The sequence below is a fragment of the Phyllopteryx taeniolatus genome, chromosome 6 (genome assembly GCF_024500385.1).
Source record: "Phyllopteryx taeniolatus isolate TA_2022b chromosome 6, UOR_Ptae_1.2, whole genome shotgun sequence".
NCBI lineage: Eukaryota > Metazoa > Chordata > Actinopteri > Syngnathiformes > Syngnathidae > Phyllopteryx > Phyllopteryx taeniolatus.
In genome coordinates this window covers 22,426,319-22,444,946 of record NC_084507.1, presented here as the reverse complement: position 1 = coordinate 22,444,946, position 18,628 = coordinate 22,426,319, and the positions used below count along the sequence as shown (strand labels likewise).

Here is an 18,628-nt window from a genome sequence, read left to right as displayed (position 1 = left end):
TTGGATTCTTTCATGCCGCTGTACTTTGAACGTAGATTACAGAATTAACTGAGGCAAAAACAGCTCACCCATGTCTGTTTGTGTACTTAATATGGTTTGTGGTGTTTATTTCCTCCCAGAGTTAGGGTAACTTCGTCTTCTGCTGGGGAAGATGACGACACAGATTCACACTCACTCAGTGACTGAGCAGTAGCAGCAGAGGGAGCTGCTGTAAACAACACAGAGGACACTGCAAAACATGTTTTTCCCCGCCTGCTGTGCTCCTCCACATTGTGGGGGGAGTATTTATAGGCCCATAATGAACATGTGTCCTCCAACACCACGTTGTCCACACTCACGCTCACACATGTGGATAAAGTGTCTGACTGACACACTTTCAATGCACTCTGAGTCACAACAAGGCGTTCCCAGAAGTCAAGAAGAGAAAAACAAGTTTGGAAAAACAAAGTGTGTTTATTATTAAGACAACCCCCCCCCCCAAAAAAAAGGCCCTGAATACTCAGGAACATTATCAAGATACTTCGTTACGAAGCAGTCGTGCATTTTTTCTTGACACGGAGCACAAATACAAAAAAAAGAAAACAGCAGAACTCGGAATTCCAAAAAGGTGTAGAGCACCACAAAAGTGTTGTCATGTGACCGTCGACCACCACCTCCCCCTTTTACCAGCAAACAAACAGAACCAAGTAATAGTAAGCTCTGTGGGAATTGGCCTTACTTTCCCATGCCTCCACAACCCCCACTATCCTGCATATTTGCTCACCGGGATCCCCTTTCAGAGGACACCTAGAGGCTGCCATCCACAACAGACTTTTTGTTGTCATGCTGCTTGGTGCAGGGAAAAAAAAAAAACTTTTTTCTGTACTCCTCATAAGGGACACAGATGAGCTGGGGGCATCCTGGACTGGTCCCCAGCCAATCACACACTCATGGACCTTTTACATCTCCAATTGACTAACGTTTTTTTGTTTTTGTTTTGTTTGTTCTGGAGAATGTGGGAGGAAGCCGGCCAGAGGACCCACAGAAAAACACACGGGGGAGGGAGAACATCTGGAGCCGGGATTCGAAACCCGTACATTTGAACTGCAAGGCAGTCCCGCTAACCACATATAGCATCAGTGTTGTGTAGAAAAACTGCTTTAGAAAATAAGAGACAAAATTGTGTCTTAGTTGAGGTTTTGAGTGGTGAAAGTAGCTGCTCCGAGGGAAGTTAAAGGAGTGGGGGGGGGGGGGGGTAAATAATGGTACACACTTGCTTCCTGTCTCCTCTCCCCGAGTGTAAACAAAATGGCCACACACAACACTAAACCAGCGTAACCGTCCTCCTCGATAAAGTTCATGTTTGTTATGGGGTGAACAAGGCTAGAAATGTGTACTCCAGCCTCCAAACACGACAACAGATTAAGGGATGACTTGGGACAACAACAACAACAAAAAAAGCGTGTTTACATGTGTGCGGGGGGCGCTTTCCGAGTCGTCTTGAAAATGGCGTCCATTTTACATAAAAAGCCCCCATGTGAAATGTCATTTCATTAATAGGGCAGGGTGGAAATGTCAATGAAAAATTAGCAAATCCTGGCTTATTCGAAGCCTCTTAGACGCCCCCACCCCTGCACCTCGGTGGGGGAGATTTTCAAACATAAACAACACGGCTCATTAGCCGGGCGGCTAACTGGCGAGCTAACCGCTTGCCGCTGACGCAACGGAGCCAAGGTTCCGGACAAATCGAACGAAATGAGGAGGGGAAACACAGGTACCGGTCTTGTTGAGTTCAACTTGAAAGTCCACAGGAGGACCGTGGAGGGTGTGGGGGAGCCGTGTTTGAAGCCTCGTCAGCACGGCACGTTGTCCGCCGCCTTGGGGAAGTCTCCACAGTCCGCCGCGGAGAACTGCAGCCGCCTCACGGCCTCTTTGATCAGGTTGCCCGACAAGATGAGCTCCTGTAGCAGGCGGTGCGGGTCGTCCTCGTCGGCGTGCAGCCTCTTTTTGTTCCACGGCTTGATTTGGTCCCACTCCTGGTCGCTCGATCCGGGGATGTGGTAGGGGCTCGCCCGGCTGCTGCCGCGGTTCCGCAGCCGCATGCAGCAGCCTTGCCGCTTCGTTACCGGCGCCCCCGCGGTGGTGGTCGTGCCTCCTACTCCTCCCCCGACGCCGAGGACCCCCGCCGGGTTAACCACGCTCCCCACGCCGGTGTTAAGACTGTGCAGGCAGGCCGTTTTCTTCGGGTGGCCGCCGCTATTGTTGTGGAGCTGCAGCGCCTCGCCGATTTTCGTGACCAGCGCGTCCACCTCTTTGGGGTCGACGGTGACGGACTGCTCCAGGAAGATGTAGTTTTCCTTTCGACAGGGCATCGTGAACACCGGTGGTTTTGTTGTTGTCGTCGGGGATGAATGAGAGAGGCGCCGGTCCTCGCACCGCTCCTCGCTCTCGCCACGCCGCCAACCACCAACAAGCTCAGTTGATTTGTAAACAATGGATGACGTGTGATGCGGAACGTACCAAGTCTCCCGCCGAGCGGGCGTCGGGGGATGTTTTGAAAAAAACAAAACATCCAACTAGTCATGGCGAACAGTCGGTGCGATGTTTTATAAACATACTCACTTTTTAAAATTCTCTTGAAAACAAGTAATCCACTTATTCGTGTATGTCTGCAGATTTATTAACGCATCGAACCCACCTAACCGCTCTGCTGCTTTTGGACTTATCTCGCCGAAATGGACGTTACATAACTCCTCAATGCCTGTCAAGGGGAACCAAACAAAGCATTCTATCTATCTATCTATCTATCTATCTATCTATCTATCTATCTATCTATCTATCTATCTATCTATCTATCTATCTATCTATCTATCTATCTATCTATCTATCTATCTATCTATCTATCTATCTATCTATCTATCTATCTATCTATCTATCTATCTATCTATCTATCTATCTATCTATCTATCTATCTATCTATCTATCTATCTATCTATCTATCTATCTATCTATCTATCTATCTATCTATCTATCTATCTATCTATCTATCTATCTATCTATCTATCTATCTATCTATCTATCTATCTATCTATCTATCCAATTGAAGGCCCCTTTAAAGATAGTTACTATCTATCTTCAAGTGAACCAAAACAAATCAATGGGATCTTTAAAAATTGGCCGCTGGACAAAAGCACAATAAAACACAATAACTGTAATAAATACTGAATAGATATATAACATTCTTTTCTCGTTAAATATATAAGAAGAGCTCCCTTCACATTACCATTTGGCACAGAGGAGGTCCAGTTTTATTCTCTCTTGTTGCACAGTCTACATGTTGTGTCAAGTTGGTCGTCAACGAGAGCAAAGAACGTGACTGGTCTCCACTGACCAGTAAGAGGGCGGCGGGGTGCTGAAATTGTAACTCTCGTTGGCTGCAAGCTGAAGTTTGAATCTAAACAAACAACTGCACCTTTCTGTCAGCTGTTAGTTTTTCCGCTGTAGAGTAACACACGTACTGAAGGTATGGTTCAAATCTTATGTCTCATTTTTTATTTTTATTTTTTATATATATGCACTTAATCGCATCCAGCTAAGCAAATTATATCCCATGAAACAAATAATCGCATTTTCGGTTACAAGTGAAGAAAGGCAACCCTCTGCCGTTCGATTTTGTGTCATTTTTGCACGAGCAATAATATATCAAAACCATAATGTTGTGTTTCGTAATAACACCCTCAGCTGAACCAAAACAAACCGAATTCTCTGGGGCAAAAGGGGTGAAACAAATGGAACAAATTAACACATTTTCGGTTACAAGGACAGAAACCCAAGCCTTTTGTGTTCCATTTTGTCTTGGCATAACAAGCGAGAACATATTAATACCAGAATGCACAGTATTTCTTTGCAATAACATCCTCACTTGAACCAAAACAAACTTTTCAGGGGGATAGAATTTGAACCAATGTGGTTATAGGACCATTTTCTACAGGCACCTGAATGCATCCAATGAAACAAATCATATCAAGTCACTGCGTTTGTTAATATATAGTGCAAAAGGGCACAGTAAGGACATTTTAAAAAATGGCTGAATTTCACACCAGTGCAATCTGGACCTTTAAAAATAGCCCCCATTAACTGTTTGTGAGCGCCTGGTTGCAGTGCGTAGTCAGCGTGGCACCCAGCATGTATATGCCGACAATAGGAGTGTGTGTGTGTGTGTGTGTGCGTGTGTGTTGCTGTGGGGAGTAGTACACAGTGTTCAGTTGTGCTTTCTGAGAAACACCACGGCTCAACCTGATGCTCCAGTCAATGAGAGCCCTCGTCACCATATAAGGAGCCACTATGGCTGCCAGCACGTGTCGCAACGAGCCAATCGGAGGGGCCCTAACTCAGACTTCAAAGGCGAGTGGCAAGTAAGAAGATGGCGGGGGAAGGGGAGTGGGAGGCAAGGCGCGGTTGGGAGTGGTACCAAAAAATGTTGGAGATGAAAGTCAGTGCCAGCAACGGCGTGAAGCCAAACATCATACTCGAAGCGGCCCGATCACGTTTTAGTCAACAACTTTTACATGCATGAGGAAGTGATTCAGTGAAAGCCATATTTACTTTTGACTCTTACTGGAAGTGTTTATGCAACAAAGTTCTCAACGGAACAAAAGAATTCAAAGAGAAGGCTCCTTGAGGCTGTTTATTTCCATGACAAAAGAGTTTTGGAGCCTGAAAAGTAAACAGTGAGAAATGGCCTGAAAAGTGAAAGTTGAGTCAAGATGGTCATCTATTACTCAGTTACTTAACTGCAGAGGGAATAGGTGTTTATTAGAAGGGGGGAGGAGTAATTTGTCCAAGCACATTTTTGGTATAATAATAAACAATGTGTTTGGTATATTTCAACTTATGTCAAGTAAAAGTTTAGCTTCAAACCAAAATAAAAAGGACTGTTTTGAACCCAGACAGACTGGTGAAGCTGATAACATTGTGGATGCGCACAACATTGTGGAGCGGCCACATGTCAGTCTACTGGAACTAGCTAATTGTCGCTAAAGATGCAATCTCCTCAAAATGTAAAACCATCTTTAATACTGCGCAGGGAACTCCCTGACAACACAAACATAAGTAGGCAAACAACACTGTGGAGCAATCACATATCAGAGTGTACTGGATGGCTAATAGTGGCTAAAAATGATATCCCCACAAAACGTAAGATCATCTTTAATAATGCACTGGGAGCTCATTTGTACCATAGGCACAGATGCACACAGCATTGTGGAGCGACCAACTCATAGTGTAATAATAATTGGAACTCTTAATTAAAGATCATCTTTAATACTATGAATGTGACCAAAACTAATTTACAACAAACATGGTCGCACACAACATTGTGGAGTGATCACGTCAGAGTGTCATACTAACAATAAAAATGAATGCAAATTGAAGACGTGTCTCCACACAACGTAAAATCTTTATTAATACTGTGAGCGGAATTAATTTCTAACATAAACATGGACACACACACAACATTGTGGAGCGGCTACTTGTGTGACTACTGAAACTGGTTTATTGACGGCATCTCCACAAAACAAACTCATCTTTAATACTGCACAGGGAACTAACTCGTTTTAAAGCTTCAACATTGAACGCACACAACATTGTGGAGTCAGAGTCTGCAGGAACACAAATTAAAGATATTGACTCTTTAACATCATGTTAAAATGGTGTTAACCATAGTGTCTATGAAGTGAAACAATTACGCTTAGTCTTAAATGGATGACACACCCAGCAACTGTTTGGGGCATGGTGTCGATTAGCGTTCCGACAACAATAATGGTAAACATACTTTATGTGCTTTTTGTACAATTTGTGTCATGTGGCAACTTATTTTGAATCAACACATATGTCAATAAAGGCTATTCAAAAGATTTTGGGACAGGTAGTTTGTGGGCCTGTAGTAGTTTGTGTCAGAAATGTGGACTCGAGTTATTGTGACTTGGATTCAAGTCGACTTGCATGCGAAATGTGTTCATTCCAGAAAACAGACTGGCAAACTACAGTACAACTTCCTCCCAAAAACAACCGGAAGTTGTTTACAGTGTAAAACAAGATTTGATTGACACTCAGATATGAAACTAAATTATGTTTATTGTTGCAAGCTGTGTTGTGAAGTCCTGCTGAATTACCAAAGAGTGAATTAAGTAAGTGAGATAAGCTTTATGGTCCAATTTGCAAATGTTTGCGTTATCTTGGCACGTCTTATACCACTTGTCAACAAAACATTTGAATATCAATATGCAACACTTCTCCAATATTCCTAGGAAATTGCAATGTCGCATCACTGGTGAGCTATTTTTAAAACAGGCTCGCAGGCTACTCACAGGGTCCTTGAGTGGCCGCGGTCTCCAGGTTGATGAGCCCTTATAGTTACATACAAACGGGTTAGATAAATTGGACAGTAATACCATTATTTGACCTTATTTGGGCTTCTCTCTTTAGGAAGATCACACCGATGTGGCCGAAGACGACTGAAGCGGAACATCGCGAACAGTTGACGACTCTTCGGCGCACACCAAGCGATTAAGCGTCGCACATCTATGGGTGCCCTGCCGTGGACAAACTGTTCACTGGCAATTCAAATCCGTGGCTGCCGGTTGGCCACACATGAAAACTAGTTGCCGAAGGTCGCGCACTGGTTTCGGCCGTGTTGCTCGGTGTCATTAATGTGACATGGGACTTGCTTGAGACTATAAGGTTTAAACTTGATGGTTTGTGTTCTTTCCGACATGACGTCACCAACTAGTGGCCTGGCATGCACATTACAGTTCTGAATGTGAATGGTGAGCGTGTTGTCGTCCTTATGTGAAACATCAAAAAACACACAAAAAAACTGTTAGCAGCGAGATTGTCAACAACATCAAAACACAAGTGTGAGATTAAAGGGTAAACCAAATCCAGTAAGTAAGCGTATTTTTGCCCCATTTGTTTGTTTCAACATGTTGTTGTCCATCTGTTGACCGGATTATACCACAAACATAGCCGGATCATTCTCACCACACGTGTTTGGATGATACTTGTGTTCATTTATATTGGCGGATGTCTAATAAATAATGTTAGAAGTCGACTATCAAGTGTTTGGCAATCGGCTGAGAGCGAGTGGAGACTTGTGGAGTGAGTCAAGAGGCAAAACTATAAAGGAGCACACAAAACCAATTTTGCTTGCTCAATTGCAGGTCACAGGATATGATGTCACGCAAAAGCGGCTGCAGCTGGATGCTGTTTTATTGTCACATACTCTCCCAACTGTAATGTTTTTTGTTTGCTTTCATTCCCATAAAACAATAGGCGAGGATGTGTGAGAAATGAGCACAAGCAACGTCAACGGAACGATTACGATCCACTACGGAGACGTGCCCTCCGAGCAGAGGAATGTACCGGAAGGGGAGAAGAAAAGCCTGTTTGTTGCCATCACGCCTTGCCCCGTTCAGAAAGAGGCATGAGTCATCGCTTAAAATGCGTCCGACGTTCGGTTTTAAAGAGGAAGTGAAGCTGGCCTGTTGAGAAGTATGGGGGCACGCGCTTCCTCATTCTGTTTGTTTGTTTGTTTGGGAGAGAAACACATAAGGCGATGGCCAATGAATGATTCTCCACATTGTTAACCAGAGAGGTGGCTTATAAAAATGATTCATGTACATTATAAACTGATAAAGTTTTTTTTTACCACCTGGATATTTGTTGACACAGGCACATTAAGATGACAAACACATCCTCACTTAATGCAAAAAAAAAAGAAACCCAGTGTATGCTATTTGTTCATTCAATTATGTCAGTCCAGAAACAAATGTTTCATATATTCATATGTAAAATAATAATTAATTATAATAATTTATAAAAACATTTTTTTAAAGTAATTATATGAATTCTATTTAACATGTAATTTAATATGGACATTTTGTTAAAAATGTATGGATAATGCAATTTAATTTAAGTAGGTAGATAAAATAAGTAATTGAATTGAGTTTAATTTGATTTAATTCCTGGACTGGTCAATTAAACTATTTTAAATTGATACAATCTAATCTAATGTTGAATTTAAGTGTATATTATTGAATTGTATTTGAACACATTTAATGTAATATTTCTTCATTTAATTTAATTTGAATTCAGTTAATTCAATTTCTGGACAGGTCACTTATTTTTTTTTAAATTTATTTTATCTAATTACATTTTGAATTGAATAAGTGTATATAATTGAATAGTATTTTATCTCATTTAATATGTTTTAATCTATTTAGTTTAAATTATGGACAAGTCTGATATAAAATAATCATAAAACAAAATACTTTTAAGCTCTTTTTATACAGTACATCATTTTATATATTTGTTTATAATGTAATTATAAATTAGAAATTATTAGAAAACCTTGAACATTGCATTTGTCAATTTTTCTAAAACTGTGTATTGTCATAAATATTCACATCTGCATTTATAATATTTTCTCCTTGACCAAATACTGTAGTTGCTTTAATGTCAATATCCACCTCAGAGATAAAAAAACAAAAAACAAAAAAAAACTCCAAAACTGGATTCAAGGACAGGGTCTCAACTGTTCACACTCAGACTCATTTATTTATACATGCGGAGCATTCAAATACTATGAGAGGCCGCGACGAAGTTGAAATACGAGCCGCTGCTGGATGCCGCTTGAGATGCGGCAGTATTTACAACCATAGGTTTACAACCTTGGGGGGTGCGGCTAAGGGAGGCAGTAACACAAAAAAACATGTTGATGACTTTGTGAAGATTTCCCATCATTGACATCACGTGTTGTTGTCTGTAAATTGTGCGAAAGCTACACACTTGCACCAATCTCATAGTGATGAAGTGATCAAGTTGATCACCTTTTGGATGTTTGTTGACACAGACGCACACATATGACACACACATGGCACATTATGCTACAAAAAATTAATAAATCGGATGTTATTTGTTCAAGAAATGAAGTCAGACCAGAAACAAATGGTTCATATATTAAAAATTCCATTCTAAAAAAGAAAAACAACATAAAACAAAAACAAAAAATATGGGGTATTTAATATATTTGAATTTCATGACCATTTGTCAATTTTTTTTATTTCATTTATTTTAAATGATTATTTATCAGTAAATGACTGGTAACTTTCTTAAATATGATTAAATATTATTTAATTGTATCCAATTTAAATACCTTCTGTTTAATTTCATTCTGAATTGACTTTATCTGCATAAAGTAAATATAATTAATGATAGCCTATTTATTTTTTATTTATTTTTGATAATTCATGATCATAAATAAATTATGAATAATAACATTTAGAAATGAGAATACATTATTATTTTATTGTTAAAATTCACAATTTTAAATTTAGGTTCAACATTTTGCATTTATTTGATTAAATGATTAGTTAATTAGTTACAGTAAAATTAATTACAATTAAAAATGAGAATCAACTCGGATTTTATTCTTAAAATTAACTACGTTATTTTTAGATTTAACATTTTGTATTTTTTTTTCGATTGACCAACAGGGTAATTTATTGGAATGAAATTGATTACAATATAAAATAAAAAAAGAGAATGAATTATTATTTTATTGTTAAAATGAACAATTGTAACTTTTGATTGGACATTTTGTTTATTTTATTAAATAATTAGTTAATTAATTATAATATAATTAATAAAAAATACACAACAAGAAATGAAAATGAATTATTTTATGTTAAGAATAATTATTTAACATCTAGATTTAACATTGTCATATGAGTCTTATGAAATAATTGGTGAGTTTATTATAATTCATTATAAATAATGCTATTAAGATGAGATTTATTACTTTATTTTTAAAATAACTTTTTTTTCTTGACTGTCTGACATGAAATCAGACTAACATTTTTCTGTTTTATGAGAATTAAGATTACCAAAATTAGTTTTATTTGATAAATGCCATAAAAGTGAGAGAAGGATTTTTTTTAGACAAATATATATAATAAAAAGCACAGTCACGATTGGAGAGTTAACATTTTCTTACGCATTGTATTAAATAATTGGTTTAATTAAGTAATTCTAATGAAATCCATTACAAAATTTACAATGTTACATACAAAATAAAAAAATGTGAATGAATTATTTTATTGTTAAAGTTGACTATTTTCCATATTTTAGATGCACATGAATTTTATTTTAATTTTTTTTACCTCATCTACAAATGACCCGGCCCTATGTCCCTTTTAAAAATCCGCACAAACGTTAGCCCACCCCTGCCTTTGACAGTACAAACATACAAACATTCCAAACATTTCTTTTCGAAAAAAAAAGTTAAATATTTAAAGATTTGGGATCAGCCAAACAATTCCAAATGCGCTCCTTGTTGATGTTGTCAAACATTTGCCTTTGTGGCAGCGCTCCTGTCTGGAAAAGAAAACAAGAGAATCAACTTTGATCGCAATTGGCGGGCAGCCAGAGGCTCAAGTTCACAGAGTTTGTTTCCTGCATTCAGACAGATGAGAGAGAGAGAGAAAGAGAGAGAGAGAGAGAGAGAGAAAGAGAGAATTTTTATACTCGCTCTCTAGAGGAATGTGAGGCACATGGCCGCCAGTACTATGAAATGATTTATTTGTTGCACATTTCGAAGCACACGCGGGAACGTGATCCCCGGCTAACGGCAGCATATTTAGAAAAAGAAGACAAAGAAGATTTTTTTTTTTTTAAATGAATACACACAGAAGGAAATGATGTTGTGGAAACCTCTTGAAGGCTACGCAACGCATGATTGACCACACAAACGCAGCTAAGCTAAATGCTACATTTGAGATCTATCTATCTGTATCGCCTAAACTATAGGATTAACCGGATATGCTACAGGCTAAACAACAAGCTATACTCTGTGTTATTTGTTTTGTGTATGCTACATGATTATGCTATGGTGTTGAACCTGTCTCAAGGCCATACAACTCATGAATGATATACCACACAAACACGGCTAAGCTGGATGCAACATGCTCTTCTAGGATGTATGCTAAAGTATTAACGGTATATGCTACAGGCTAAACAACGTGCTATATTCCGTGTTATTTGTTTTGTACTTTATGCTACACGCTGTCTGCTAGATCTAGTTTGCATGCCAAATGATACACTGTACACTTACAGTGCAGTATATACTTGAGTGTATATAACAACCTGATATACAGTATGCTGCGTTCTTTATTTACTGTATGCTACATGATACGTAAGATGGGTGCCATACGATACACTGGGGATGCTATATGCTACACTGTATATCGCTAACTGTAACCCTCAGATACACGCTGCAAGAACCTGTTGACCCTGTGTCCACATCCACCAAACTCTCACTAACGCAGTCAATGATTTGTTAATTTGCGGACAAGATGGCTGAAACTCTTCAACCATTGGAGTTCACTTCGAGGTGAAACCGTTAATCGTCCACGTGGAAGTTTAAAAAGTACATTGAGCGGTCAAAACACTCACTTAGGTGTTTCTGTGATGAACCAAAATACTGTAGCACGGGCAATAATAAATACCTGTAGGTAAAAAATAAAAGTAGCGAGCGGAATGTATAGCTCAATGTAACGGAGTAAAACTAGCATTTCTTCTGAACATAAATACTCAAGTAAAAGTAAAAATGATGTCACATTAAAACTACTCCGAGTACAAGTAGAATTTATCCAAAAAGTTGCTTGAGCAAAAATAATGGAGTAAATGTAGTTGATTCCTGCCCACTTCTGCACACAGGCCACCATCTTCCTGTTTCCATGTGTGAAAGGCTCTAAATATTTCTACGGCTCTGATGCGGCTATTTTGCAGGATCTCTGTGGGAAAGATCCTTCTAAATCTTGGTGTGTTCAAGATTATTTACTGGGAAGATTTTCTTTCACTTGCCCCTTTCACATTAGAGACATTTTCAGAGCTTTCAGTGTTCTGTGTGAAAGGCAGAAACAGCAGAACATTGGCTCTTCTACGGCTATTTTGCAGGATCACTATGTGAAAGAGGCTACAAAATCATGCTCACACAAGTTCATGATTTCTTCCTGTTACGAGGGAAGTTTTTCCTTCACTAGACCCTTTCCAACTGCCTGCCTTTCAAGCCATGTCTGTGTTCCATGTGAAAGGCACAAGCTGATGAATTTCTCTTCTATTACGGCTCGGCATATCTTGCAGGATGTTTGTGTAAAAGGTACGGAGCCGCCCTGGTGCCAAGGTATGAGAAAAATAAAATTCATTGATAATCTGTTCCCTCAGTTTAGTAAACTGTACCCTCAGTTTAGCAAATGTATACCTACGTATATCTGTCAAGTGAAGTAAATTCTATTTATATGTTATATTCTTACTCGTGTGAATTCTGTGTATAAATTGTCATGTCGTGATATATCCTACATCCCATTTTTTCAACTGAAAGGCAATATTGCTGTAGTTCGAGGGGGTTGATCATTATATAGCAGTACTAGCAGGACTGGCTACAATTAGCCTGCGTGTTTCCTAAACACAGTACTAAATTGAGGGTACGGATGACTAAACTGAGGGTACAGTTTACTAAACTGAGGGAATGGATTACTAAATTGAGGGAACAGATTATCCATGAATTTTATTTTTCTCATACCTTGGCACCAGGGGGGCTTGCCTCTTTCATGTTTTGTGTCAAAGGCACAAATGGAAGAATTTCGGCTCTTCCAATATGAATCTGATGCGACTATTTTGCAGGATCTCTGCGTGAAAGAGGCTAGTGAGTCTTGGTTGCTATTCCTGGGAATGTTTTCGTTCCCTAGCCCCTAGCCCCAGGCTGGCTGTCTTTTTCCTGTGTCTGTGTTTAGTGTGAAAGGCAGATACAGATACTGGGCTCTGAAACAGCTATTTTGCAGGATCTCCGCGTGAAAGAACTCTTTTCGTGGCGTGAGTTCAAGGTTTTTTCTTCGGAAGCCTTTCCTTCACTAGCCCATTTCACACTACCCTTTAAAAGCACATTTTCCCCTGTCTCTGTGAAAGTCCCGAAACGTTGGTCCTTTTGACCGCACGTGCTTTACAACCCATGGTGCAGCTTCATCGCGAGGAGGAGTCTGCATGATGCAATCGGCAGCGCTGTACACATCAAGTGTGTTACATAATACCACAAAGTGTGTCCGCAACATGTCTTTTATAGGATGTTCCGCACCAGTGAAGAACACACGCTGTGCAGAAACAATACAATTTGATTGACTGGCCTGCAGGGGGAGGGGAAAGATGAGCGCACAGTGACTCCACACACAGATTCTCATATTGCTGAATGTACACACACCGCTCGCGGAACACCAAATTATGTAATGTTACTTTATGTGTGTGAGGAAGTGCTGACTGCCTTTGATTTTGGAGGCAGAGTGAGACGTCGAGTCGTGTTTTCACCTCATGAACCTACTGAACCCATGTTATAGTTTGCGACGAATAATATTCACGTTGTATAATACTGTAGATGATATTTTCACCCTCTCTGGTTTTAGGTTTATTGAGGACAGTCTCGTCTGTACAGTGGCACAACTAAACTACAACCACGTTGATAATAGTAAACACAACGAACCCTCGAGAATATTATGGTTTACGCCTCTGCTATATCGCAGATTTTTAAAAGATCTTAATATTATTATTTTTTTACAGTATACAGGCAAGTCTGAATTTAGAGTTGTGTGCATTCGGTATAGTACCACATTGTGTTACGAAGAGCACAAATAAGAGGCCGAGAAGGTCCCCAACTAAACTTTAGTAATACTTGTTCCCACAGAGCAGAGAGAATGGATGGTTGTGCCAGTTGTAACCCTCACAAAAAAATAAAATTAAAGAACTGTCTTTTTAGGAACTAAAAAAAAATGTCCATCTTTCTTGAGTTACCAAACACCACATCCTTCAAGTTGGTAGTATACCTTGTGTTGCTAACATATACCATTGTGCACCAACAGCAATGCAACACCACCCCAAAATCATGTTCCGTCGCTAATTTTCTGTGGTTAAAAAAAAAAAAAAAAAAAGTTAATTTATTACCCCTACAACAACAAAAAAGGCTTTAATACTAAACGAAAGCAAACGAATGTGGTTACATAATCTTCCCAAGCTCTTTTTCAAACCTCATGAGTGATGCAGTAAATAAAACAATGAGCTGACGGAGCAGCGTAATACTTCATAGCTGACCAGTTCCTTCTGCACCCAAGCATGACAGCAATCAATTTTTAACAAAGCAGGCCTACTCAAATGTATCTAACCAAACTATTTTCTCTTCTTATTGTCCAAAAAACATCCAGACCTTTGTTCTCGAGGCAATATAATGCCACCGAGGCTGAGTTTTATGACACTTTTCACAGTCTGTCAAGTCTCAAGTGTCAAAGAGAGTTAATAGATCTGCTCTTGTGTGATTTTTAACACTTGAAATTGGTTAATCGAGTGTAAACAACGTGGGGACAGACCAATAGTATCTTTAGTTTCTTATCTTTCTGAAGAAATTTGAAAAAAAAACCTATTGACCATATTTGGGCATACAGGGTTTACACCCGACAGTGATGATATGGATGTTGTGTACTCTGTTTGTATGTGTTGTTGCTCCATCGATGTTAAAGTAGCAGTTGTTTGAAGGATTATAAATACAGTAACATCGATGCTAATTTCCATTAGCCCATTGTTGTCATTTTGCATTGAATGTTAGCATTAAGGTAGCGGAGGTTCGCAAGATAAACTCATAGTGACGCCCCGGGCGCTTCAGCTGCCCCCTGCTCCAGTGTGTTCCATTAACATGTGGATGTGTTCACTGTGATGGGGAAAATGCAGAGAACACATTTCGTGTGCATGCTTGCATGTTCATGACAAGAAAGGTGATTCTTCTTCTTCTTCTTCTTCTTCTTCTTCTTCTCATATGCCATGATTGGCCATTTTGGTTCATAAAATTCTTTAAAAAAAAAAATAATAATAATAAATTCATATTTTTTGAAGAATACAATTTTAATTATTTTATTATTGAAATGAACAATTTTACATACACATGGTACCTATTATTATGATTATTTTTTTAAAACCTCATCTACAAATGACTTGGCCCATCTGTCCATCAAATGTGGCCCTGGAGAACAAAAGCTGGCCCACTGGCACAGGTGTACCTAATAAACTGTCCAATTGGCACACATGCGTTGACTCAAAATGAAACTGGTGTGTTTATGGTGATGAACTTTGGAACTTTATTCCGCTTAGATGTTTTATTCTGCCGACACACACACGCACACACACACACACAGCGCTGTAAAGTCATTTGAGCTGATAAGATGTTCTCATTCGTTCTGTTTTTGCTGTTATCTAAACGGAACAAATGGGCCGTGATCCAAATGCCTTCTGGTGGGTGGTGGTTGAAGCAGGTAAAACTGGAAGTTGGATAATGGCCTATCACGCACACACGCACGCGCACACAGCAGGAGGTCTCGCTCCCGAATATATGGTAGACTTCCAGAAAAACACTATAGTCGGTGTTGTTGTCTTTTGACACATTTACAAAAGCATTGGGACACACAGAGAGCGCAGAAAGTGAAGAAAAAGCGGACGTTTGTGATGTCAGGTCTTTGATGTCATTCACCGTCACATTTCTTATGTGTTCTTCAAAACCAAACTCAGCCAGAGCATGCATTTTGCAAAATAGGAATTTGTTAGCATTGAGTAACAAATAAGACCAATCTCTGACCCACTGCCTTTGTCCATGTGCTGACACACACAGGCGAGCACACACACAGCGGGAGGTCCCGCTCACCAATTAAATGATGGCCTTTTCTGGAAAAGCACCACAGTTGATCGTGCTTATTTTATTCATTCATTTATTTATTTATTTTACACATAAACGCTGGAACGCCTTTTGCAAGTTTTCTGTGTTCTTTTGAAACAAACCCACCTAAGCATGCTTTTTAAGGAACTTTTGTACTGCGAGGAACAGAAACAAAGGAAGTTTTTTTTTTTTTTTTTAATGAAGCATTTAGAGACAACTCGGGCATCTGACAAAATACTTTAACCAATTAGTGGAGCAGATAAGTGAAACAAAGAAATTTGGTACATATTTTCTTCAAATCCCACTCTTTTCAAAACTGTTTTTGAGACACAGGTACTTTTACAGACTCAGGAGAGCAAAAAATGGGTTTATGAGACACAACTTTAAAATCTGTAGATTTTTCCCATGTATAAATGTATCAAAGTTGAATATAAACATGGCTTTTTCTGGCATTTTTATACCAAAAACATGTTTTTAGCTATTATAGTGCTTAAGGTGTACATGCCGCTAAAGGTCAACAAGTGATGCCCCCCCAAAAATGAGTTATCAAGATTTGGAAAATATGGATTTTCCGCTGTGCAAAACTATTGAAACTGGATATAAACTTTGGAATTGTGGGCATTTTGTCTGTATCTGTTACAGTTCTGGAGATATGACATTCCAAATGAACTGAGTCAGAGAATTTCATATACTCAATGTAAAAGAAAATCCTACTTATTGAGGTCAAAACATTAAGTATTTAGGGATCAGTGCCTCTGACCCGATACTTTTGTCATTCCATAGTAGTGTGCATGTGCTGATAAACACACACACACACACACACACACACACACTGTCCCGGAGTCTTGGATAAGCTTATCAAACAAGTGCAAACACACACATACACATAAACAGTAAAGTCTGTCTGTTGACATTCCCTCCTTTCAGTTTGATTACATAACACTCAAAACTCGTGTCTTTCTAACACTGGGAGGCAAACCCGGGCCACCTGGGTGAAAACCAGGAATCCTAACCTTGAGACCGTATGGGATTCGTGGCGCAAGTATGTGAACTACTGTATGTACTACATCGCAATTATGTGTTACTAAAAGAGGCATATTTGGTGCATGCCACGTTTTTACGACACCGCATATATTTCCAGTGCGTGACGGACAGTATGGAAGAAGATGATACACGTGTGTTCATGTGGTGTCATGTGATCTTTAAAAAGCAGCCAATAGCCAGCCTGTGCCACTAAAGTGTTAATAATAAAAGCCCAAAACACTTTTAGATTTTTCACAAGAAAAGGGATAACACAGAGGTTAGTTACTTTGTACGTACTTTTCACATTTGTCCTAAATGTATAATGGTGCCTCGATATACGAAGGACCTAACTGTTGTTCGAGACATGAGCTGTCGTTCTGCGGATTTTTTTGCTTTGACTTGTAAGCAAAAATTTGAGATAGGAGCGCTGTATGATGACAGTGAACACAACTCGCTTCCCAACTCGCAGCACTTTGGCAGATAACGTACAAATAATGTTATAAACCTTCACACAATGGATATTTGAACAAACGGTGCAGCAATACATGTAGACAGACAGTATAACAACACACACACACACACACACAAGCATCTGTCACAGTGGAGCTTTTAAGCTTCCGCTGTGGTATTATAATTGAGATTTATTGAGAATCAGATCAGTCGAACAGAACAATGTTTCTTGAAGGGAGAGAGAAACAAAAACAAAAGACAAAGCACTAATTGTAAACATGATAAGAGAAGTAAATCATTATATTATCTACAACAATCCATCCATCTATCCATTTTCTGAGCCGCTTCTCCTCACTTAGGGTTGCAGGCGTGCTGGAGCCTATCCCAGCTGTCATCGGGCAGGAGGCGGGGTACACCCTGAACTGGTTGCCAGCCAATCGCAGGGCACATACAAACAAACAACCATTCGCACTCACAGTCATGCCTACGGGCAATTTAGAGTTGTCAGTCGACCTACCACGCATGTTTTTGGGATGTGGGAGGAAACCGGAGTGCCCGGAGAAAACCCACGCAGGCACGGGGAGAACATGCAAACTCCACACAGGCGGGGCCGGGGATTGAACCCCGGTCCTCAGAACTGTGAGGCAGACGCTCTAACCAGTCACCCACCATGCCGCCTATCTACAACAATGAAACATCAAATATGAGTGTTGTATGGGGCTGTAGTGCTACATCCTGTGAGGGAAGGGTAGGACAAGATAGAACAAGACAAGGACAGGAGAAGAAGCATGCAGGACAAGGGTCGTGAACCCGACTGTACAACTGAAGTGTGGTGGCATTAATTATGTGAATTATAAAAGTCTACAGGACGAGAGTATAAGTGAGGGGATAACACAAGCGATTTGCATATTCACGAGTTATTTGTTGCACTAACTGTGTAAGCCCACACCCAGTGAAAGAGTCCTCGGGGTGTGTGCCTGCGTACACATGCAAGTGAATTGATACCGTTTTACATGAGCAAAGACTGACAGAAGTGTCGTGTAATTGCTGTGGCCGCACCACGGCGGCTGAGGACCCCACCCAATCAATCGAGGGGCGGGATCAGGCCCAGGGGTCCACCCGAGAGGAGCCGGCGGACGGGACACGTCCCACACCGAGGGACCCAGGGCGGTGCGCCGGCCCCACCGAGGCGCCCCGACAATTGGCCACCCGTTGGGGGCCGCAGGGACCCAATACCACCCCCCCAGACAACCCCCCCACCCCAACCACCGCCCCACACGTCCCGCCACCCCACTCCACCCTCAACCCCCAGGAGAGCAAGACGCCCACCGCCCCAACCCGCAGGGCCCGCAATGCAGCCAGTCCCTGCCCAGCCCA

At 40.2% G+C, this 18,628-nt stretch overlaps 1 protein-coding gene and 1 long non-coding RNA gene across 2 annotated transcripts; one reads left to right on the top strand and one right to left on the bottom strand.

Annotated features, from left to right (window-relative positions):
* Nucleotides 1-1,003: 1,003 nt before the first annotated feature.
* gbp (glycogen synthase kinase binding protein) lies at nucleotides 1,004-2,814 on the bottom strand. Its single transcript, XM_061775883.1, has one exon. It carries the CDS (start codon nucleotides 2,349-2,351, stop codon nucleotides 1,833-1,835), a length of 519 nt encoding a protein of 172 aa, XP_061631867.1. The 5' UTR covers nucleotides 2,352-2,814; the 3' UTR covers nucleotides 1,004-1,832.
* Nucleotides 2,815-3,214: 400 nt separating this feature from the next.
* Nucleotides 3,215-7,695, top strand: LOC133479226 (uncharacterized). Its single transcript, XR_009788876.1, has 2 exons — nucleotides 3,215-4,394; nucleotides 6,466-7,695. It is a non-coding gene; the product is annotated as an uncharacterized LOC133479226 (long non-coding RNA).
* The last annotated feature ends 10,933 nt before the right edge of the window (nucleotides 7,696-18,628 follow it).

Excerpts from the sequence above, each read along its gene's own strand:
- gbp (XM_061775883.1), bottom strand. The coding sequence starts at position 2,351 with ATGCCCTGTCGAAAGGAAAACTACATCTTCCTGGAGCAGTCCGTCACC.